Source organism: Fusarium venenatum, assembly GCF_020744135.1.
Source record: "Fusarium venenatum strain MPI-CAGE-CH-0201 chromosome Unknown EDB82scaffold_4, whole genome shotgun sequence".
NCBI lineage: Eukaryota > Fungi > Ascomycota > Sordariomycetes > Hypocreales > Nectriaceae > Fusarium > Fusarium venenatum.
This window is the reverse complement of record NW_027072132.1, coordinates 2888185-2909862: the sequence shown is the minus strand read 5'-3', so window position 1 is coordinate 2909862 and position 21678 is coordinate 2888185. Positions and strand designations below refer to the sequence as shown.

General features: G+C 48.4%; 9 protein-coding genes and 1 non-coding gene across 10 annotated transcripts; 3 read left to right on the top strand and 7 right to left on the bottom strand.

Annotated features, from left to right (window-relative positions):
* Positions 1-156: 156 nt before the first annotated feature.
* EDB82DRAFT_529476 (uncharacterized protein) lies at positions 157-996 on the bottom strand (the record flags this gene model as incomplete). Its single annotated transcript, XM_025737864.1, has 2 exons — positions 157-698; positions 819-996. 2 exons carry the CDS (start codon positions 994-996, stop codon positions 157-159), a joined length of 720 nt encoding a protein of 239 aa, XP_025592682.1.
* An 811-nt stretch (positions 997-1807) lies between these two features.
* Positions 1808-4567, top strand: EDB82DRAFT_513806 (cleft lip and palate transmembrane protein 1-domain-containing protein). Its single transcript, XM_025737863.2, has 3 exons — positions 1808-2225; positions 2296-3073; positions 3120-4567. The coding sequence occupies exons 1-3, from the start codon at positions 2160-2162 to the stop codon at positions 4247-4249; spliced, it is 1974 nt and encodes a 657-aa protein (XP_025592681.2). The 5' UTR covers positions 1808-2159; the 3' UTR covers positions 4250-4567.
* Positions 4568-5202: 635 nt separating this feature from the next.
* On the top strand, positions 5203-6728 carry EDB82DRAFT_310814 (uncharacterized protein). The gene is made up of 2 exons (XM_025737862.2): positions 5203-5669; positions 5750-6728. The coding sequence occupies exons 1-2, from the start codon at positions 5450-5452 to the stop codon at positions 6532-6534; spliced, it is 1005 nt and encodes a 334-aa protein (XP_025592680.1). The 5' UTR covers positions 5203-5449; the 3' UTR covers positions 6535-6728.
* Positions 6714-7947, bottom strand: EDB82DRAFT_310798 (Longin-like domain-containing protein). Its single transcript, XM_025737861.2, has 3 exons — positions 7620-7947; positions 7532-7566; positions 6714-7472 (listed from the first exon to the last, which is right to left on the bottom strand). The coding sequence occupies exons 1-3, from the start codon at positions 7651-7653 to the stop codon at positions 6894-6896; spliced, it is 648 nt and encodes a 215-aa protein (XP_025592679.1). The 5' UTR covers positions 7654-7947; the 3' UTR covers positions 6714-6893.
* A 9-nt stretch (positions 7948-7956) lies between these two features.
* On the bottom strand, positions 7957-9971 carry EDB82DRAFT_513801 (Elongator complex protein 5). Its single transcript, XM_025737860.2, has 3 exons — positions 9421-9971; positions 9199-9367; positions 7957-9140 (listed from the first exon to the last, which is right to left on the bottom strand). The coding sequence occupies exons 1-3, from the start codon at positions 9577-9579 to the stop codon at positions 8437-8439; spliced, it is 1032 nt and encodes a 343-aa protein (XP_025592678.1). The 5' UTR covers positions 9580-9971; the 3' UTR covers positions 7957-8436.
* A 221-nt stretch (positions 9972-10192) lies between these two features.
* On the bottom strand, positions 10193-10274 carry EDB82DRAFT_t236. Its single transcript has one exon. It is a non-coding gene; the product is annotated as a tRNA-Gly (tRNA).
* Positions 10275-10450: 176 nt separating this feature from the next.
* On the bottom strand, positions 10451-12080 carry EDB82DRAFT_529471 (uncharacterized protein; the record flags this gene model as incomplete). The annotated part of the gene is made up of 6 exons (XM_065609206.1): positions 10451-10825; positions 10881-10918; positions 10979-11249; positions 11296-11704; positions 11774-12016; positions 12067-12080. 6 exons carry the CDS (start codon positions 12078-12080, stop codon positions 10451-10453), a joined length of 1350 nt encoding a protein of 449 aa, XP_065463318.1.
* Positions 12081-12655: 575 nt separating this feature from the next.
* On the bottom strand, positions 12656-14488 carry EDB82DRAFT_310762 (Bystin-domain-containing protein). The gene is made up of 4 exons (XM_025737858.2): positions 14487-14488; positions 14368-14433; positions 13662-14301; positions 12656-13611 (listed from the first exon to the last, which is right to left on the bottom strand). The coding sequence occupies exons 3-4, from the start codon at positions 14258-14260 to the stop codon at positions 12747-12749; spliced, it is 1464 nt and encodes a 487-aa protein (XP_025592676.2). The 5' UTR covers positions 14261-14301; positions 14368-14433; positions 14487-14488; the 3' UTR covers positions 12656-12746.
* A 420-nt stretch (positions 14489-14908) lies between these two features.
* Positions 14909-16553, top strand: EDB82DRAFT_310748 (uncharacterized protein). Its single transcript, XM_025737857.2, has 4 exons — positions 14909-15189; positions 15246-15395; positions 15452-15565; positions 15619-16553. Exons 1-4 carry the CDS (start codon positions 15169-15171, stop codon positions 16456-16458), a joined length of 1125 nt encoding a protein of 374 aa, XP_025592675.1. The 5' UTR covers positions 14909-15168; the 3' UTR covers positions 16459-16553.
* Positions 16554-16826: 273 nt separating this feature from the next.
* EDB82DRAFT_310743 (uncharacterized protein) lies at positions 16827-19677 on the bottom strand. The gene is made up of 5 exons (XM_025737856.2): positions 19438-19677; positions 19290-19385; positions 18574-19241; positions 17487-18510; positions 16827-17433 (listed from the first exon to the last, which is right to left on the bottom strand). Exons 1-5 carry the CDS (start codon positions 19562-19564, stop codon positions 16838-16840), a joined length of 2511 nt encoding a protein of 836 aa, XP_025592674.2. The 5' UTR covers positions 19565-19677; the 3' UTR covers positions 16827-16837.
* Positions 19678-21678: the final 2001 nt, after the last annotated feature.

Sequence of the window (21678 nt, the reverse complement as noted above, 5' to 3'; positions counted from 1 at the left end):
TGTCTATCGGGGTCATCATGCCGTCTATTCATGAGCACCAGTCTATCCTATCCTAGAAATGCAGGTTGAATTACCATCCGTATAGCACCATAAAAACACCAAGCCATCTCCAAAATGCAATTCTAAATCGGGACCGAACCCAGCGTCTTAGATAGTTTACTGGCTACCCCATTGGAGTTGATAGATGGCATCCGAAACCTTGTAGTCGCGGAGAGCCTTGATTGCGCCTTCAGGGGTATCGGCATTGACCAAGATGTTCTTGTTGGCGGGCTTCACAAAGCCCTGTTCGGCAGCACGATCCATCCACTGAACGATACCGTCCCAGTAGCCCTCAATGTTGAGTAGAACAATGCCACGGTTGTGGATTCCAAGCTGGTTCCAGGTAGTTGTCTCGAAGATCTCCTCCATAGTACCAAATCCACCGCTCAATCCGATGAAGCCACTTCCAGGACCACCAGCAAAGACCTCCTCGGCCATAAGCTTCTTTCGAGTGTGCATGTCCTTGACGACTGTTGTGCGACCGTAGACAGACTCCTCAGGCACAATGTGGTTGTGCTCGTTGACAGTTCCATAAGTGCCGTCTCGTTCATACTTGACCAAAGCCTCAGGAATGATGCCATGAACAGAGTCAGGACCATTGATGGCACAAAGGCTCTTCGCCACCTCGCCCATAAGTCCGACAGTTCCACCTCCGTAAACTATCGTCACTTGTTAGTATTTTGAGTCATTCTGGGGGCATATCCGGGAGGCGGCGGTCGGCGGCCCGCGATAATGTTCGGGTTCTCGGCGGTCCGCCTTGGGGAATGCAAGTGACTCACCTAAGTCAATGTTGTTCTCAGCCATGGCCTTTCCAAGTGCGCGAGCAGCTTCAATATGAGCAGGACTCGTGCCGGGAGCAGAACCACAGTAGACGCAAATCTTTGTTCGAGGTTGACCGTTTGATGTGGTTTGTGAGGCAACGGCGGCCTGCGACGGGATTGTGCTATCGGCAGTCATGATGTACTGGTTTGTTGGGTTTTTGCTGATAATAAAGGCTGTCCAAGTGCTATTCTCAACTAAGGATGCTGTTCTTCAGAAGATATCAGGATGAAGTTTAGATATATTTGTTTAAAATAGAGATGGTTTGACTTGATATAAGAGTGACAGTTCTGGTGGAGGTGGTCTTGTCTCGGTAAGTGAGCACTAAGTAGGTACCTACTTAATGTGGCAATGGGGCAAGAAACTTGTTGGCGAATGTTCCAGATGAGTCAAAGTTTAAGCATCAATTTCGGAGCTGACTCAAGAGACAAGTTGAGAAAAGAGTCACAAAGCAGAGGGTTTATATAGAGGAACTGTCGGAATAGCCTAGCGGTTAGTTGACAAACATGGACAGCCCAATACAAACCTGCGTTATGAATGCCCAGGCCGCCTATTGGCTTGTTCACACCTGATCGTCCATGAAGGGAGCCACGTCTTCGAGTAGATATACGGCTTGCGGCCGTGCTTCATGCATGGGGGCATTTCATGTAAGTCGTGCCACTACATACAAACAAGCAGCGGCGATTGCCACGAGTTACGTTACTGGACAATAGCATATGGATGGTTCATAGAGGTCAGCTGGACACATGAGGTGTGTTCCTAGGTTGTTAGTCTCGGGCGATCCCTACTAAGGTTTAGCATGGATCTCGCATTGTGAATGGAACAATGTCTCGTTTCAAGCATCATCGAAGCGTCGAATGGCGGGCATTTACTGCCAGTAATCAATCCTCTGGCAGGCTGGTAGGCATGGGGCTGGGGCTGATCTTCCAAGCCATGATGCACTGGATCTTAACTCGCTTTTAGTGGATGTAGGCTTTCAAAACGTGGTCAATCTCCGAGCCGATAGTAGATAACCAACCTAACGGTCAGAGGCCACAGGGGTACGTGTTCTGGTGGCCAATCGCTATTCGTGGGTGCTCACAGCACGTCAATGTCAACTGGCGAGGGGATTTATCCGACCGGGGGACCTTCCCAAGCAATCAATCTGAACTTGGACCAACCAAACACATCTCGCATTAGGTGCAACAGCTAACAACCTTGACTTCAGTACCAAGGTAGTGAGTGTTTCGCAGGGCTTTTCTAAACCCATTGCACTACGTCTGTTACTCCCCATTGCTCGTACAGAGCTAGAAACAGACACCATGGCTGAAGCACAGGTCTTGCCTCGTGGCCAAGGCGAGCAGCGAGAGGGAGGCGGAGGCGGAAGTGTAAGTGATCGCGAACCATAGCACAAACATCCTGATTCCCAGCGATTTACTGACCCGGGTTTACATACAGGGCTTCAGCTTCAACAAGCTCCTTCTTGGTGGTGCCATCTACTTTGGTCTCAATGCGGCTATGAACTTTGCCTTGAAGAAGGACCAGAAAGGAGTAACCATCACCAACCCCGAGACCGGTGAGGCTATCAAAGTTCCTGGTAACGTCGAGGGCATTCCCCCTTTCGAACTTCGACCGAAGGAGCTCAACGTGGCCGCTACATATCGAAGCATCCCCAAGAATATCGCGCCTATCTGGCCTCAAGACAGCCACGTCGATATCACCGTCACCCTCTCGCAGTCCTTCAACCCAGTTCCCATCTCGTCCGTCCCCGAGGAATATCTCGTGCTCCAGGAAAAGGATTTCCACCTTAGCAACAAGTCTGACAAGCGAACGATCGAGACCAAGTTTACTGTCCCGCCCGCTGTTCAGCACAATGGCACTCTTTGGGGACACTTCTACGTGGGTCTCCCTGGAAGCAACCTCGACCCCAAGGAGCCCGGCTATGATACTTCCAAGGCGTACTACTTTACTTGGCCATTGACTCAGTATCTTCCCAAGAAAAAGGTTGCAAAGACCCGAAACCTGCTGGAGGATACGTCCAAACAAGAGGAGGAACCTGAGGAAGAGGAGCCAACCGGACCTATCATTGCCAACTACTACCACCCCAACGCCAGCTTCTCTTTCATTCCTGATATGGGTGTCAAGGACTTTGCCACGATATCTGGTCAAATGCGACAATATGTACGACTTGAGGCTACTGGCGCCCGAGATGGTTCAGGCCAACATGCCTGGTACTGTAAGTAACCGCAGCCGCAAGAAACGCACACAACTGACTCGCATAGATCCTGTTCTCTTTGTCAACAACTTCTGGCAATTGACAAACAAGATGACCCTTCTTAACGATACCGTCAAGGAGCTTCCTCTCCGCATTGATCTCAACAACCTGGCTAGCTGGCAGTTCCAAATCATGGCTACCCTTGAGTACAACTCCAAGGAGGCTGCTAAACAAGCTGCATTCGGTAGTTCGCTCCCTGGCGGTGGTGACGGCACAGAAATCGAGATGATCAAGGAAGTTTTTCTTGACTCTAACCCCATCTTGCTCGGTGTCACCATTGTGGTCAGCATTCTGCATATGATTCTCGAGACGCTCGCTTTTGGATCCGACATTGCCCACTATCGTAAGAAGAAGGACAATGTTGGTATCTCGGTCCGCTCCATCTTGGCCAATGTCTTTATGCAAGCTGTCATCTTTTTGTATCTCCTTGACAACTCGCAGAACACCAGCTGGATGATCCTAGGATCCCAGGTAGTAGGCATAGTTATTGAGTTCTGGAAGATCACCACCGTCGTTAACGTTCGCGTCCGTCCTGGCGCACCTGGATCACTTCTCCCCTACACTATCGCGTTCGAGGACAAGCAGAAACTGACGGAGACCGAGGAGAAGACCAAGGAATACGACGAGATTGCCTTCAAGTACATGTACATTGCTGGAGTTCCTCTCCTGATTGCATACGGCATCTACTCGCTCTACTACGATTCCCACAAGTCGTGGTACTCTTACATCATCACAACCCTTGTAGGATCTGTCTACGCCTACGGATTCCTCATGATGGTTCCTTCGCTGTACATCAACTATCGTCTGAAGAGTGTTGCTCACATGCCCGCCAAGGCCATGATGTACAAGTTTCTCAACACCTTTATCGATGATTTGTTCGCCTTTACCATCAAGATGCCCTTCCTACATCGCCTGGCAACTCTTCGAGACGATGTGATTTTCTTCGTGTATCTGTACCAGCGATGGGCCTACCGCATTGACTACACCCGTGTCAACGAATTCGGCCAGGGTGGTGAAGATGAGGCTATCGACGACAAGAAGGCAAAGGATGAGGCCAAGGACAAACTGTTTGAGGATGTCAAGGCCGAAGCCAAGACTACTGGCTCGGATACCGGCAATGCCAAGAAGCGCAAGTGAGTCTAAGATGGCAGCAAAAGCCGAAGGGGATTGTCTCCTGGATCTCGTGGCCAGTGGACAACTGGACACCCAGGTTTGGTTTTGAAAGGGGTTTCTCCTTATGGCTCTACTTTAATTGGGCATTATTAGTCTAGATGCAAACAAGACATTTTTTATGTCGTTGGGAGAACAGAGATTATGACTGGAAACCCCATCTAGTTGTTTATGCAGAATAAAAGAGGCCCCAACCTCGCGTTTGGTAATAATGTTAGATCTGACTTCCTAGCCTTATGAACGTTTAATTTGACCTGTCTTTACGAGTTCACGAATAGCAGTGAGGTATTGGGTTCCAGGTGTGGCTGCCCGTCCACTATCCCTATGAAAGACCCGCTAATTCCTGGCCCACTGAACAGCGTCATAGCGGACGAATTACAGGGTCCTTAGTGGCGTTTCTCTACTGTAAACTGTATTCCGTCATTCCGTCTGGCTGCGGAGCTCAAGCCTCAGCTCAGCTTCTATTTGATTCAAAGTGTGTATCAAAGTGGCCGTTTCATACCTGGAGAAAGTGGCCACATTTTGCGTCGTATCTACATGTGAAACACAAATCCCAAATCCCTTGCAGTCTTTCTCTTCCCTCTCTAGTCCGTATTGTCGAAGCCTCCCTGGAATCTTCAACTGACGGTCTGAACAATCGGCCCCGGTAATTCTTTGGCTGCACAGCCTCATCTTGACGAGAAACACACCTTGACAATACGGGAAAGGACCCTGAAGCCAATTGCTACATACATCATATTACGTACCTACCATTTGCTCAGCCTCATGCCTTCGGTTGCTTGGTGTACATAAACAAAAGTTCGAGTAAATAAATAGGGCAGCACAGCCCAGCCCTCAGCTTATTCCGCCCTACCTTGCCCTGCTTTAGCTTGGGTCCCTTGTTACATACCTACGGCGTCTTCTTCATCAGATCAATTCTCTCGAGCCGGGGAGACCGGTTCGAGTCGACGAAACCTCATGCGCCGCCCCCAATCGCTTCTGTCCCTCGCCCCGCGACGACGACGGTGATCGAGGTCTTTTACTTGACTCTCACCTCTCCTCTACAGACACGAACTATACCTGACTACGACTCTACGAGCTTACGTTATCCGCCCTCGGTGCAACCCCGCGATCTCTCTGTCGGCCGACCCTCGAGGGAAATCGCAACACTATCCTCGAAACCGAACCATGAGCAGCCTCGACACAGTCGGGTCATTGCTTGCGGCCATTGCGAACCTCCTCGCTCAAGGATTGCGCATCCTCAGTTTGGCTGACAAGAGTCATTGGGGACCTGACGAGCACGAGCTGGTTCACGCTCTCGCTTCCGCGCTGGACGAGGCCAAGAAGGATTTCCAGGAGCTGGCACCCTTGGTCAATGGACAGATATACTACGAGACCGACAGGAAGCGTATGTCAAAAGCAAAACTCTACGAGTCGCCCAACGAGAGCGGCATTTGGAAGGAAGATTTGTGCTAACTTCCTGTTTAGATGAATCTCTTGAAGAGTTGAGAACGTTAAAAACTCAATTCACTTCTCATATAGAACAGATAAAGGATTGGAGCCGTTCTGGTGGTCCAATCAACCCAGTATGGGTTCGCGAGACACATACTTTACAACGAAAGCTACACAGAACGCAATGTCGAGCGGCAAGACGAATACACACCTCAGAAAAGGAATCGTCTTCGAGATGCTTGGGCGCATTCCTTATTTACCGACAACAACGCAAATGGGCAATAGATAAAACCGTACCGGACGAGCTCGAGTATTCACGGAGATACCGGGAGGAATTGCGCCTCTGCAACGCCATTGGGTCGTTTAAGCGATTCGGCGATCGAGATATTGCCTTTGTGTGCGACTACTGTGACGGCCACATAGTATGGGAGGATATTGAAAACATGCCTTCGATACGAACGTTTCAAGAAGCTGCGGCGTCTCCGATTCTCACATTATCGCCAACCCCCGACAACCCGCATTGGCAGGCGACAGGTTTCAGTCAATCTGGGCATCAGGAAAAGCAGGTTGTCTTTGCGCCGGTCGCCATCGCAAATCATATAGCGCCACAGCACCGCGACTGGCTAGCCGGCCTTCTGTGCCCATATTGCGAAACAGAATCAACGGTGCCTCAGGAGCAGTACGATGACGAGGATGCGTACCGGCCGGATCTGGGATATGAAGATATGGACGCGTACCGGGAGCATCTCGAATGGCAGCATACGGTGACAGCGCCAACATCGCAAGCTCAGGCGTCTACAGATAACTGCATAGTCATGTAGTGAGGACCGGACAAACGGTACCAGGGTTGGCGACCGAAAATTGGTGTTATTTGCTTTCATGGGTGGTTTGGGTAGAACAGATGGCATTTGGAGTTTGGAGTAACATACAAGCCCACGTAGGACAGCATAGTATGAGCGATTGAGGTTAAATGGATATTTAGACGAGTTGACTTGTCACAATTCATCACATAGCATTCAGCACCCTAGCCCTCCCTTTGTATGGAACATGCTGAAACTCGTTAAACATGCGCTTGGAACGATTACCAGAGCCTCAATCAAGAAAATGAAGATGATTTTATACCATGTAGGCAGATACAGACATTAGGCTTGTATAAACAGAACTAGCTCGCTTGCATTTCTTAAAAGAATCGCCAATACAGGAAGAATATGATGATGAACCCAAGAGCGCCAAAGGGACCGTACTGCTTGAGAAGAAGCTCCCAGTTGATACGCACGGCAGCCCGACGGTACTTTTTGCTGTCATCTCGCAGCCTCGAGCTAATCTCGCCCATGCGCTCCAGGTTATCTCCACGATACAGCAAATCCTCAATGTTCTTGGTCATGACTTTTGTAACATCGCGCAGCTCGTCGTTGAGCTTGTCGAGGTTAGCGGTGGCACGCGAGTCGGCGTATGTGGTTTTCGTCTTGGAGATAAAGGTGTCGAACTCCATAAAGGCGTACGGTCGCAGGGCAGGGTTGTGCACTTGGGAGGCTGGGTAGTTGGTGGTGAACTCGCGGGCCAGATCGGCGAGGTACGTGAAGGCGAGCTTGCGAGGGTACGAAGGAGCACAGATGGCGAGGAAGACTATGTCCGAGTCGATGAGATAGTGCAGCGTATGGTTGGGCGTTTCAATGGAGGCTTGGGACTCGGAGTTGCGGGTGAGCTTGCGGAGGACTTGGCGCACATTCTGCTTGGTCTCTGCGAGGGTAGATTCGGTCTAGAAAAGTAGCTGTGAGTATGGAGCTTTGGTCGAGCTTGTAGAATAGGAGGGTATACCTGTTCATCGTCAACCGAGGCGCAGAGCATAAGGCCTTGTAGAATGTCAGTATATAAGTTTGCGCTGCAATAGGGAAAGGATGTTTACCATCAAGCCTTGATATTTGCGTGGAGCTGATCATTTTTGCGCTTTGTTGTAAAGGGTAGAAGAATAGGGGAGTATCGCGCTGGTTGTAGATGTGGTTCGTTTGGCTGTCTTGAAGTCCTTCCGCTACCACTACGTGTCAAGAAGGCAGGCGATTAGAGGGATGACGTCGAAGCGGCACGAAACTGAGCCACGCCAAGGGAAGTACTAATTAGAATGGGAGCCTGATTTTAAGAGTACTAAAGACCAATTCAGTCGTGAATATGGCTTGTTGGTTTGTAACTTTACTCTGGTTCGTTATGTTCTGCATGTAACCACGGTTGAAGATCACAGTGGATCTGGGCATATGTTAGAGGGCGTTGTGCTGATAAGATAACAGAATCAACTTGGCATTCCGATTTAAGATGCTATTTTCCGATGGCCTACTATTTGCATATCAACATATTGGATAGTATAGATTATTTCGACTCTTCTATCTCTCTTCTATCCCTCCTGAATTCATTCACTGTCTTGAGTAAATAGTACTGAGAGTCGCATATATCCTCATACTAGTGCGAGATTCATCAAGTAACATAACACATCTTGAGATTAAGAGACTAGTCGACTGTTGTAAAAACAGTTAGTAAAATAAAAATAAAAATTCCAAACAAGATTCCTAAGATCTCATCAAGTATCTTGCTGTTTATAATCCTTTTGTTGTCTTGCACAACCTCAGGTCAAGCAAGGCCTTTGTTGAAAGGCGTGTCCAAACTTCTACTTCACATTGAATAAAGAATACTCATTAAACATCAGTTTTGTTTCGAAAAGGGCTATGTTTTTCTCATATCTCATCTTCTTCGTCATCAAAGTCATCCTCTCTACCCATTTCGTACAGAATCCTTCCTCCCTCGCCTGCTCCAATATCTGTTTGCGCATCAAAGTAGGGTAGCACAATACCCTCCCTATCCTTGCGTTGCTTTTCCGTCAAGCCAAGGTTGAAAGTACTCTCGGGCCCTTCCTCTCCATCGCCAGTCTTACCACTATCCGTAGCTGTGATAAACATAGGATGGTCTGTAAGCAAACACACCTTGCCAGGTAGAGCTGCTGTTGCTGAACCTTTGGGATTGAGAATGAACTTTTCGGATACGGTTCTTCCGCTTCGTCGTCGCAGTTCCATAAAGATGACAACTCCAGTGCTGTCTTCGTTTCTATCCTTGCCCTTCTCCCCCAGACCGACGAGCAGTCCCTCGCGATCTTCATTCAGACCCCATTCTGGCTCCTGGATACTTCGATTCCGAGCTTTTTGACGTTGAATCTCTTGATACAAACTCGATAGTCTGAGGATTGCTGTGGCCAAGTGACATAGGACTGTCAGAGGATGAGGCTCATACTCGCTGAATGATCGTGGTAGTACAATAGGCACGTCATCATGATATGTAGCGACGATAGAGACAGCGGGTGTGATGATGCTTGACAAGAAGCTTGCTAGCGACTGCGGAGCCGCAGAAGCGAGAGCGTTGAGTGAGTCTATAATCACGACGGCCCCTTATGATAGTTAGCCAAAAAAGAAGAAACTTGTCCAGTTGATGACTCTTCGACTTACTTTGAGTGGGCTTTCCCTTGTCTACCAAAGGGTTGAACGTAGGGTAATGGTTTAGCAAGTCCTTTCGAACCGCTTGAAGGTCTCTTCCCGTAGCCTTTATGAAAACATCTGCATCTTGTGGTTTCTTGAGTGTCACCATCGACAAGAAGATGACTTGTGTCTTTGCGATCTGAGATGCTCGTGTCAGTCACACTGATTGTTTTCAGCTGCGCACAAACGTACTTTTGCTCGTGATACAAATTCACGAAGAACTGGCCGCGCAGGCTGCTCAAGATTGTCGATCACGAGGGTAAGAGGACTTGCGCCATCACGCAGGTTGAGGAGCTTTTGTAAAAGGAGCAGACTATGTGATCGAGCGTGGATATTTGATGTTGGCGCCATGGTAGTGTGGGTAGGCCACAGGTTCAAATGAACGCTGTAATAATGAAGATTTTGAGTTTGGTAAGCGCGAGTACTAGATCTTGTTCACTCTGTCACTGGGCATCAAAAACATAGAATTGTGAGAATGAGTGGTTCAGTTGGTGTGCCTGACTTTGCTTGGTAGATGTGATGCTAGAAAGAATTCAGTGGGTCATTTCGATTTGGCATACTCCAGTTACGGGAACCCAGCCAACAAGAAAAAGGTAACTATAGAGATTCGTAGCTTATTTGTTTTGAAACTCTATTCAAGACACTCTCACAGCATAATTATAAACTCGACCACTTGTGGCAGACGACAATTGGCCTCTTCATAAGCGGGAAATAGAAGTTAAGTATATGAGCTTTAGGGTATAAAAACAAATAGCACAAGAGTCTGGTCTAAATAGCATAAAGTGACTAACTAATTTCGTCCCTTATGCTACTTGTGGTTGGGCATCTTTGCACGGATGGAGGCCACCACCTTCGCCACCAACGCCACCAACACCATCAACGTCTTCACGCCATTCAGGATCGCAATACAACAAAAAAGTCTACACAACTAGCAAAAGATGTCGCGTTTGACAGTGCCTGTTACTGCGTAATCTGGGAATCGAACCCAGGGCTCCCCGATGTCGCTTGAATGGCAACGGAGAATTTTACCACTAAACCAATTACGCGGTTACTGTTTGTTGAAGTGACACGACATAGTCAAGACTCAAGTTCTTGTGCAATCACAGACGGGCAGGCAAGGCATGAAACGAACCGCAATCTCTCTTAAACCCTGAAGCCTATTGGTATACCAGACATGGTCGGTCTTCTCGGGTTGTTCTCACCAAGCGAAACGCGAAACAAATCATCCCTTAATCTTTGATGCTCCTTTTCTGCGCCCATGGTAAACGCATACACCCTTCCCGCCACCGACATGTTTCTCGTTAGCCGGGCAAATTGGACTGCTTGGCAGGTGTTCCTGGAGTTCGAATTCAAAAGTGGCCGGACCCTGGAAAGGGTTCTTTCGAACGGGCTGTTTGGGGATTCTTTCCCACCACTCGGTAGTGTCAGGAGCATAACTTTTGTGATAGACTGTCTGCAGAGAGTGCCTCCTTGAAGAGGAGGTTTGGATGTCCACTTCTTCCACGTCTGCAGGAGCAACTGTCTCAGTAAAGAACGAACGTGGCCGACCATTCGCAGTGCCTTCAGTAAGCGGAGGTGTCTTGATGCGTCTTGCTTCCTGAACCAAGAGAAAAGTCAGTATCTTCTGGTTTCTAGGCATTGGTCTAACATACCCCTCCTGGATATGGACTATCGACACAGTTGACTCGTACTGTCCAAGTGTCAGCATACACTCTTTCATTTCCAGGTACAAGCGTTACAGAGAACATACAAGATGTGGAGCTTGAACCTAGAGATGGGGGAGAAGTCTCACCTTTGAGTATCTCTCTTACAGAGCTAGTCACGCTGCTGTATGAATCGGCTGACTCCTTGCGGCCCCATGGTGGTCGTCCAAAAAACCTTCGGCGCAACTTGGTTCTTGATACATCATCCTTGAACCAGGACCCTGTTTTTGTGATTTGATGCATGCTGGTGTAGTTCCTAGTACCGTCTATCGTTGAACAGTGGTGTTCGTGTTCGGGCATTGCTGAGTATGGCGTCGCCTATAAGAATTAGTTTCGCTCTTTGTCCCTATTGCACTTAACTGACCTCTCTACGAATTTTGAATTTCAGCTTGGACCCGATACTCTTCTTTGCCTTTCCGTAGAGACTCCCAGAGCTAGATGATGTAGAAGGCGGAGTGTCTGTTGTTCGTGGTGGCAGCAAATTATTCATTGGGGAAATCGAGTCCACACTTTCCCTATCCAAGCTTGGGGAGATTGAGCTGAAGTCTTGAATCTGATCTGAGAAGCGAATGACGCTGGGATGCTGTAGTGAAAAGACGTGCGCCGACTCGGATACAAAGGGACTGGAAGGCGGCCTTGGCTGTGGTGGTTCAAAGCCTTGGAAGTTGGGTGGCGCTGATATCGATGTCAAAGGAGAACCAAGTGACATGTCTCGGACGTCAGATTCACTGGCAGATTTTGTCGAGCGATTTATCCATTTGAAGAAACCCTTACTTGAATAGCTCTTTCGTGAAATCATAAGCTGGCGCTCTGCCCAGTAACCCTGTGGGAACCAGACCTACTCGAACCCATCGCGAGGAGGTCTTGGAGGGTCAACGCCGAACCCTGAGGACTCGACAGATTGTCGATTGAGAGGACGAGGCGTAGTACCCCCTGAAGTCAACGGAGACGAGAATACATTCTCTGGCATCGAAGGTAGACTCGGCTGGTGTCTCATAGTATTATCATATTTGGGACCGGACGCAAAAAGCGAAGGCGGAGCGAGGGAGGGGGACGCCTGCGTTCCCAGCGGAACATTGAAATAGCTAGAGCGGTGTTAGAATAAGCTACAACCGGTAGCATGAATCAAAAATACTTGGGCTCGTTCATATTATGATAATTCGCTGGCAATACTGGATCTGAACGAGATGATATCGGCATGGCAAGGCTGGAGAGAGCACCCCTTGGAAGAGGTTATCCCTCTGTCGAGAAAGATCGACTCAATAGGGCGGTATTATGTGTTTGCAACAGACTTAGGTAAACAATCAGGTACATGCATAAGAGTTGAAAGCAGGTGATAAGGATAAAGAAGAAGCACAAGTTGTTCTGTAGGAATGTCCAATTTTGTTTTAGGAAACATAGGTGATTAGGTGTGTTAGTAGAAATAACGAAGATGGAATAACAGTGGAAAAGCTAGCTTCTGGCGAGTGGGTGCTGTTTCGAGTAAACACCACGATGTCCGTGGCTGCCCCTTCCTTTCTTCCTTCCTTCCGACCCTTAGTATCACCGGCGCATGATAGCGATGGATATCCCCCACAACAGACTTCAAAGACCTTTACACTACTAATCAAGGTAGAGCGTTTACTCATATGCATAGAACAATTATTGAAAGTAAACCGCCAAGGGATCTTTTATAAAATTGGTATCGAGGTAGGCTTCTAGTCTCCAACAGACTCAAATCTAACTCAACTCAATGTCGAACCAGCTTACAAACATTTTAATACGCCGTACGCCATGTATGCACCCATTCATTAGAAACGCCATTCATCAACTCCATTAGTCGATGAGCATGGTATCATCACCATCCAGCGTTGGGCCTGTCTGCTCGATGGGCACACCACGACCTCGTCCGGCCAACAGCTCTCTTCTCACCTCAGGTCCAATAGCAGCGTGACCGTGTGTCAGAAGAAGATCAAGTAGGGCCTCGCGCTGGTCTTCTGTCACATCTCCCTTGTAACGCTGGGCGAAGGCAAGCAAACACTGATGCCAGATAACGGGCAACTTGGTCTTGGCATCACCCTCGTTGATACCTGACATGGTGTCGCCGGCCTTGATTGAAGCAGGGTCGACACTTCGGAATCGCAGGAAGTGGAATACCAGAGCATCAATGACCTGGAACGGGAGTGCGTACTTCTTCTCGAGAAGGGCCTTGATGAAAATGTTGGTGGCACCTCCACCCTCGGTACCGTGCGACGCCTCCTGGGCAGCGATATCACACAGACCCTTCAAAGCAGCGGCTGAGTGAAGGACAGGGATCGAAACTCTCACCAAGGCAGCGGAGATGATATGGGCTTCTCGAAGTGTACACGTCCCGCTGCCAACGAGAGGGAAAAGGAAACCCTTAAAGAAAGCAGCAGGCTTGTAAAGAGCTTTCTTGAGCGAGTTGAACAAGTGAACGTTGAGCTTCTTGGTTTCGTAGATTTCCTCACGGACACGGTCGAGAATGACCATCTCCATAAATCGCTGGGCCACTTGAGGCTTGCTTGAAATGAAGATTCTTGTCATTTGATAGCAGGCGTTGGTCGACCAGCTCTCGGGTTGGGTGATGTTGACCAGAGCTTCCCAGTTCGGCACTGTTGGCATGATTTTCGCAGGCTTTGGCAAGGGACCGGACTTGTATCGCGCAAGGATTTGACCAACCCTGAAATTGTTAGCTTCTGTCAATCCACAGCAAATAATGGCTTAGCTTACTTGGTGTACACATCGACAACCTTTTCGGGCAGCTCAAACTCTTCTTCGTCGGGGGGTCCCAGGTTGTTCTCACGTCGCTCCTGCGCCGCCTCGTGGGCAGCAATCTTCTCCAGAATCAGATCTGCAAGGTTGACGCTCTCGCCCTGCTCCTCTCCTGTGGGCTTAAGATCCCAACCGTGCTTGAGCAAATCGTCATCCTCCTCGTCGGGCATGAACTTTCGGTACATGTCAAGGTCATTGGGATCAACCTCGATCTCCTCAACAACCTCGTCATCGTCGCCCCAAGCCTCATCGTCGTCGTAGACCTTGTTTTCCTCCTCAGCCTCGTCGCCAAATCGCGAGTCGTAACCAAAGTTGTCGATAGTGGGTTTAGCAGCGACAGGCTTGCCAGCATTCTCCTCCTCGGCCAGCTCGCGACCGATGCGCAAAATTGTTCGAGAGGCGCGGTCGTCGACAAAGTTTTCCCCCTCATCATCGTTACCCTTTGATCGCTTCTTGGAAGGCTTGTTCTTTAGGATACCAGTGGCAGTGATGTCGTCCTCCAAGGGGTTATGTCGACGGGTCTGCCGCATGGCAGTAGGAGTAGTGGCCTTGGGCATTTTGGGCGTATTGAACTTGGAGATGTCACAATGTGGGCGGACTGGGAGTTGCAATTAGGTAGAATTTCAAAAATTTTGCCTTATCGATAAGGACCCCTCTTGCTTACCTTGGCCTAGTGTGTGCTCTGGGCTCACCGCTTTCAGAACGACGACAACAACCACAAGAAGATTGACAATAGATCAATTAAACCTAAACAGATCGATGGTTTCTGAATAGAGTACTTACACCGGATTTCATATGAAGAAGACTTCCTTAATACTCAATATCTATACACCCGGCCAAATGTCCATTGTGGCTGCAGGGTAAGTCAGGGCAATATTATAACCATAAGTTGACGATGTATTCGTTTGTGAATCATGATGAGATTGTCCTGATAGGTAGGTGTATAGTAGATGCTGAGGAATACTTGGTTCTGAAATTGTCCAAAAGGTATGAACAACATATCAGTACACTATATATACGAGATCCAGCCTGTTTAATTTTGCTGTTCTCTATTTATAGTCAAATCGAGAACATGAAGGTCGCATGTGACATCCATTGCTTTTATATATTCAATTCTTAACATGAACCGACCATTGGCTCATGTTTAGTGGAACAAAGAAATATAAATATGCCACATCGTGTGACTATAAAATCCCAAGATCGGCCTACAGAAAATTATGACAAGCAGGTGCTGGGTTTTGCCCCGCCACCATGATGACACAAAAGAGACCCTTGGAAACTTCTTCAGTCTGTGGGTCCGCGCTGAAAATTCACAAGCAGCCACTAAAAATGACGCCCAGCCTACTGAAGCAGCGATGACTTCAGGCTTCGACCCCTACTACTGTCATGCCCCTCCAAAATCGTCAACCAACTCTAAAAAATCACTCCAACAACATTTGTTCAAGATACCCAAGACAAAGACAAGATGCCGACTGAACTAGAAGAGGTATATGGCACTCGATGCTCTATATAACGAGTTGAGCTGACAAAAGTACCCTGTAGCTCGTGGGCTTCATCGCCAACCCCAATGCCCAGATTCGTCTGCTTGCTGCTGAGAATCTGGTTCCCTACTCATTGTCGGAACCTAGCATTTTCAAGACTGAGAAATTTCAGCCGATCAAGCATCTCAGCTTCTTAGTTCGCGACCACCCTGTAAGCATGGCCGTAAAAGGACATAAAAACGTGCGTTAAGTTAACGGAATCATTAGAAAATTGCCGAACATGCTCTCACAATGCTTATCAACCTATCTGGTGACGAAGAGGTGCTTAAATTTCTGGCAACAGACGAAAAGTTCCTAGGAATCGTCTTTGATCTCATAGTGGTATGTGTGATAGTCTGGAGTTACCAAGAACAAGTCACTGATCTAAAATTTAGAACCCTGAGGAACCAAATGCCAACTTGCTAGCCATGCTTGCTGCCAACCTTTCCAAGTGGGATGGTCTGAAAGATTTCCTCAAGAGAAAGCAAGAACCCCCCAAGGAGCTGGGCTCAGACGAGATCGTCCTCAACCAGCTCCTGGATTTGTTTGTCAAGGGACAGGATGGCACATACAACAAGAACGCAGACTTTGACTATCTAGCGTACGTTTTTGCTGATCTTTCCAAGCACGACGATGTTCGAAAGCATTTCCTCGAGGAGCAGGCCTACGACAAGGTCATTCCTCTTACAAAGCTCAAGGTCTTTACCGAGCACAAGTCTGACATCCGACGTAAGGGTGTTGCCAGCACTATAAAGAACGCTGCTTTCGAGGTCAAGTCCCATCCGTCTTTCTTGGCTGACGATGCGATTGATATCCTTCCCTACATCCTCCTCCCTATCATGGGTAACGAGGAGTACGATGTTGATGAAACTATGGACATGCTGCCTGATCTCCAACTCCTACCACCCGACAAGAAGCGAGACTCAGACAACCAGAACATACAGACACATGTGGAGACGATTACCCTGTTAACGACGACACGCGAGGGACGTGAGCTTATGCGCCGTGTCAAGGTTTACCCTGTCATTCGAGAGACACATCAGCGAGTCAATGATGAGGGCGTCCAAGAGGCATGCGAGCGGTTGGTGCAGGTACTGGCACGAGATGAGGAAGGCGAGGGAGAAGATGATGTCAAAGAGGCAAACGGAGTCAAAGCTATCGAGGATAAGCCTGACACTGCCAATGGCCGAGTGGAAGAAGTCGCAGATGAAGATGATCAGCTTGTTGAGGTTTAAACCCATTTCTTAAAGATGTTGATGCTATGGTGTTTTTTATGAAACGGATATTGGACAAGGCAAATGGAAAGTCGAACTGGGCAAAAAAGTTGTTGGTTTGATTAGAAACGCCGGGCCCTAGAACAGGACTGGCAATGTTGGAAATTATGAATATATGTATCCAAAAGTAACGTATATAGATAGACGTGAATGCTTTACCAAAAACGAGTGTTGTTCCGTAACCGACTTAACCCGTGGTATCACCACCCCGAAATGCTGCGCTTGTTAAAGAATGTCCTGCCACCGAGTCTAGATATGTGCCCTATGATCCGACATGATATAACCTCCAAAATATTAGAAACGCCGCTTTGCAAATAGCCACCACCCAACCCAAGTGTGACTACTTTGTTTGCCCCATGTCTTCCTCGCTCTCCTTAAACATACTCTTTCTAATCGGGCTTGATGAGGCCTTGGCTGTAAGATAGTCCCGACCGGGCGCCTCGTTGGCACTGGGAGGAGACACAGGAACAGGAGACACTGCTGTATTAAGAGGAGGCGATGAAGGCGTGAGATCTGCAGGAGGAGAAGGAAGGATATCCTCTGTCATACCAGGGAATGGCGGCGAAGGCATGTTGCCATCGTCACTTCTAGGGCTTATAGGGCTTGTAATATGTCGGAGAGCAGAAGCGTCGCCTTCAGAAATACCAGACACATCAGATGCTATCCGAGGCGGTCTGCCACTGTTTTCAGTGACACCAGATACATCAGATGTCATGCGAGTATGACCACCATGTCCAGCCGTAGGAGAGTCGGGTTGGGAGATATGTGGCTCTGTCGACCTCGAAACTGTACTTGCGTGCTCTCCGACAGAGTACGAGTTGCTGGATGGGTTGGACATGGAACGAGATTTGTTATCAGAGGCAAAATGAGAGTACTTCTGTATGATATCGATTGGCGAAAGTCCTGTGTCATGGAGCTCGGGTGGTCGTGAGGTATCTGGACCTGTTAGCTTCATATTCAACTGGTTCGAGACGATATTCGCAACTTACCAGCCATCTCATGGATCTGAGTGTCAGCCACCTCAGCAGGCGAAGAAGTATTGGCAGGAGTGCCCACTGGGGAGGGCGACAACCCAACGACCTGTGCAGTAGAGGCCATATCGGTGCTTGGGCTTACAGGGGTTTCATCAGTAGTGACAGTGGGGGCCTTTTCGTTATATTGACCTCGGATCCATGATCGGATTCGTGACCCCGGGTCTTCAGTCCCGTAGTCACTGTTGCTGTTCCTGAAAATCCTGCGACGGCGCCAGAGACAGAAGACGACCAAGATACCAGTGACAAGCATAAGTCCAAGAACAACACCCAGGACTGGCGCAACCCACTTTGGAAGACCAGAGCCACCACTGCCATCTTGATCCTCGTCACCATCGCTTGGGTTGTCAAGCCTAGGCCTTCCTGTAGAGGTGGCCTTGTTGTATGGCCAGTATTCCTTGATCTTTTTCGTGTCGTACTCTGTATCAAAAATATCCCTCAGAGCAGAAGTAGTCCAACCTCCCGCAGGAGCGGTCACTGTTGCACCACCAGCGGCATCGCCACCAATCTCTGATTGGATCTTTTCATGGACGCCGTAATCGCTGTATTCATCAGGGTCGTAACTGTCCAACCATTCTCCACTGGTAACATTGAAGTTCACCACCGGGCCTTTCTCAAGGCATGTAATCTGGGTTCCAGCTAGTGGTGTGTAACCACCAAAGACCAGCATCTGGTCAGGATACGGCATGAAGCATTTATGTCCTGCGCGAGCATGAATCGATTTTCCCTCGTTGATCCTGACCCAGGTGAAAGACGGCAGCGAGAGTACCCACACATCATCACTGAATGCTTCTTTCACGTTAATCCCATCGAAACCGCCGTAATAGAAGATGTTGAAGCTTGAACGGTCTGAAGCTGTAGCTACTACGGCGCAACCCCGTGTTCGTGCCCCAGGACCGTCCTTGGTTTCTTGCTGATACCACTTGTCATTTTCAACGTCGTAAACATCAATGGTTTGCATGAATTTGGGGCTCTGTTTCTTCTGTCATCGTGAAGTTTATGTCAGCGTTAAAATGTACGATGTATCATGTTTGATGTTGCTTACGCTTTCTTCCTCGTTCGCCGATTTGCGACTTTGTCCCGCCCACTGAGGATAGACAACACCCCCCAGGACAACAAGAATACCTTTCTTGCCAACTGGAACCCAAACGACTTCTGCATTAGCACGTCCCTTCACACCCTTCAGTGTCTTGTTGGTCCAGGTCTCATAGAATTGCTCTTCTAGATTTAACATGATCAGTGTATCAGAGACATTGGTTGCTTTCTTTTCCGGGTCATTCGTGAAGAACTCTCCTTTCGTCGGTGATCGTAAGCCAGAGAAGTAAAACGCGAGGTCTTCGGATGGCACATTCACAGCTCCTCCATATGCGACATATCGGGTAACGTTCTCGTCCAGCTTGCTATCAACAAAACTTGGCTTCCATGTTGACTTATCTGGTCCATACTGATAGGCCTGGTATCCCAGGATTACGTCCTTCGCGGGGGGTTCGTATAGATCGTTGTTCTCCAGGAGATCACCGCCATAGAGGAAGAATTCGTCGTCGTTTCCAAGAAGGGCACCGTCAAGAAAGTTGGGAGCAGCGCCATTACTGTTCCCCGAGCCACCACGAGCCTTGGACATGGCTGGGCTGTCGAGAAGGATACTCGTCAGATTGGTACTTGCGTTAAACGGGGTGCTCAGGTTAAAATTGAGGATGATTCCCGCATCGTTGCCTTGTACGGTCAGCTATTGCAAGGTAAACATATAATGGTATGGCGTACTTGGGGTAGAATCAGTTAACGTTGTCTTGTCATTCATTTCAGCAAACCACGAAATATCGCCGCCATCGAGATATATCATATCGCGGATCATAATTGCTGATTATATATTAGAGATGACCTCCAAGCATCAATCAATTTGCATGCTTACCTCTTGGTTGCTGCCATGTACATATTCCAGAGCTGACCTGGCCATCTTGCCAGTTATTGAACTGAGCGATAGTTGGGCCTACGGCTGTTGCTAACAACGCCCAGGACGCAGTGTTTCTCAACATCATGTCTGAGATGATTGGCTTTCTAAGTAGGCGTCACACAGAGCAGAAGTTTGGGAGAAAGCGATGGTAGTAAGCTGCTACTGGACCATTGCCTATCGTGTATTCTAAAGACTGTACAAAACTCGACAAGCGGGCTGAGGACCAGCGAGTGGCGAATTCGAACGAATGGCAGGGCTGGTATAAGAAGACAGGAAATCTCTATTGAACAAAGAAATAACCTTGGCCCAGAATCAAGATTCGCTGAAGCGTCCAAGCGGCTTAGTAGTCGGCGAGTTCGTGAAAATGTACTGTACATAAACGGGCAAGGATGAGTGAATCAGACGCCAAGGCAAATGTTTGTAAGATGGAAAGAAACGGCGCGGGGAGATTTCAAAACGGTCGGTAAGACTCGTCTCGATGCAGAGATGTAACGCGAGAGTATTCGCCGTCGAGCAAAACGTTCGCCACTGGGTCCGGTCGAGATCGAACGAGATGGGGGATAAGGCTGAGTGATCAGACAGCACATTTGTCGACAAGGGAATGTTGAGTACATAGTACCATCGAATTTTACCCATGAGGTCTAGTGGGTTCTTGTTCGCGATGCAGCATGCATGTCCTCTGGCCCTACATCGTTGTAGTGGTCACAGTCACGGTTTTGGGCTGATGCTGTTCCTAAAGTTATGGTCTATAGCAGGGATAACTCCCATGTGTCTGCTCAGCCTCAATCTTTGCGAGCATTCGTTCCACCAGCCATTAACTAGCAAGCCTGGTGGCCTGGCAACGTTGGAAAACATTCATCCACTTCAGGCGTGGAGTCGTCTGTTGCTGGTGACGAGTGGGTAACAATTGAGGGCTGACATTGAGGAATTTTTGATGGACTTTGGTTAGGATCAGCCTTGAACTAAGCCAGGATGATGAGATGGCTCGGAAAAGCCCCATTTCCTCATGGCATTGGTCACAGAGTGAAAAGTGCAACAGTTCAGGAAAGGCGTATATTCATCGGTACCTTGTGGACAAAGAATCACCCCACCGGTTGGACCAGTTGGCTAAACCATCGGGAAAAAGAATTTAGTTGTCAACTACCTCCTCTTGCAACTGGATACGGACGCGGACGCGGACGCGGACATGACCGAACGGGAGAATTGGCTCCTTCTGGTAAGAAATGTCAGATACTCAAGAGCAAAATCCAAAAGTGCCATCTGTTGAAGGACAAACGAAAGAGGCTTTTTGGAGGCTGGGTTTGTCCGGGTTGGAGAGACAGGGTTGATCTTACCATCTACATCCCTGTCGAAAATAAGCACTGGCACATGTCGGGGAGGAGATAATGTAACGACACCACACCCTCACAGATTCTCTCCGTGAGACTAAGGAGAAAGGTCCAAAGTGATGGTCGGTTCACACATAAAATGCATGTTATTTTGCGCTACAAGGATGCACCTCTTTTTAGACTCCATCTAAAATGCGTTGTCATCCTTCGAGGTGTCTTGTTCTGCTGCAACATGAATGCACTTCATCGCTGCCCCCACAAGCCATGATGAATTAAAAGTCGCGCAAGTGTGTGAGTGTGAGACAAAACGCCTATACCAAAGTCGAGGCGATGAAGGCTTGTTTGGTTATTGACATGGCAAATGAGTGTGGATTTGGAGAACAAAGAAAAAGAGGTTGGGTGATGAATCATTTCAAGTCGACGAAGGACCGTATCTGATCCGAGCACGCACTACATTGACCGACTTGTGTTTGTGGAAGGCAGGAAGAACTCGACTCTACCTTTACTTCCATCAACTCGAATAAGGCTCGACCTGCGGACCACAGCGGGGCTCAGGGTCGACCCAGTGGGGGAGTAAGCTTTGGTGGGTCAGCTAGCCTACTAGCTCAATATGCACCCAAGCTTTCAACGCCTCGTGCTTACATCGTCCGACCGACTTCTAGAGTCAGGTACGCGAAATTCTAGCGGAACTTTGAGTTGATGGTGGTTTAGTTTTATTTTGTATTCAAGCAAGTGATGATCTAGAGATTTTAGAGTTACCGAGTAAAGAGGTTGACATACAAATAGACACAAGGTTAAAGGTACTAAGCTATCGACGATCTCGGATATAAATATGTCTCCACTCGCTCCCGCCCTTACAGGGCTGGATCGA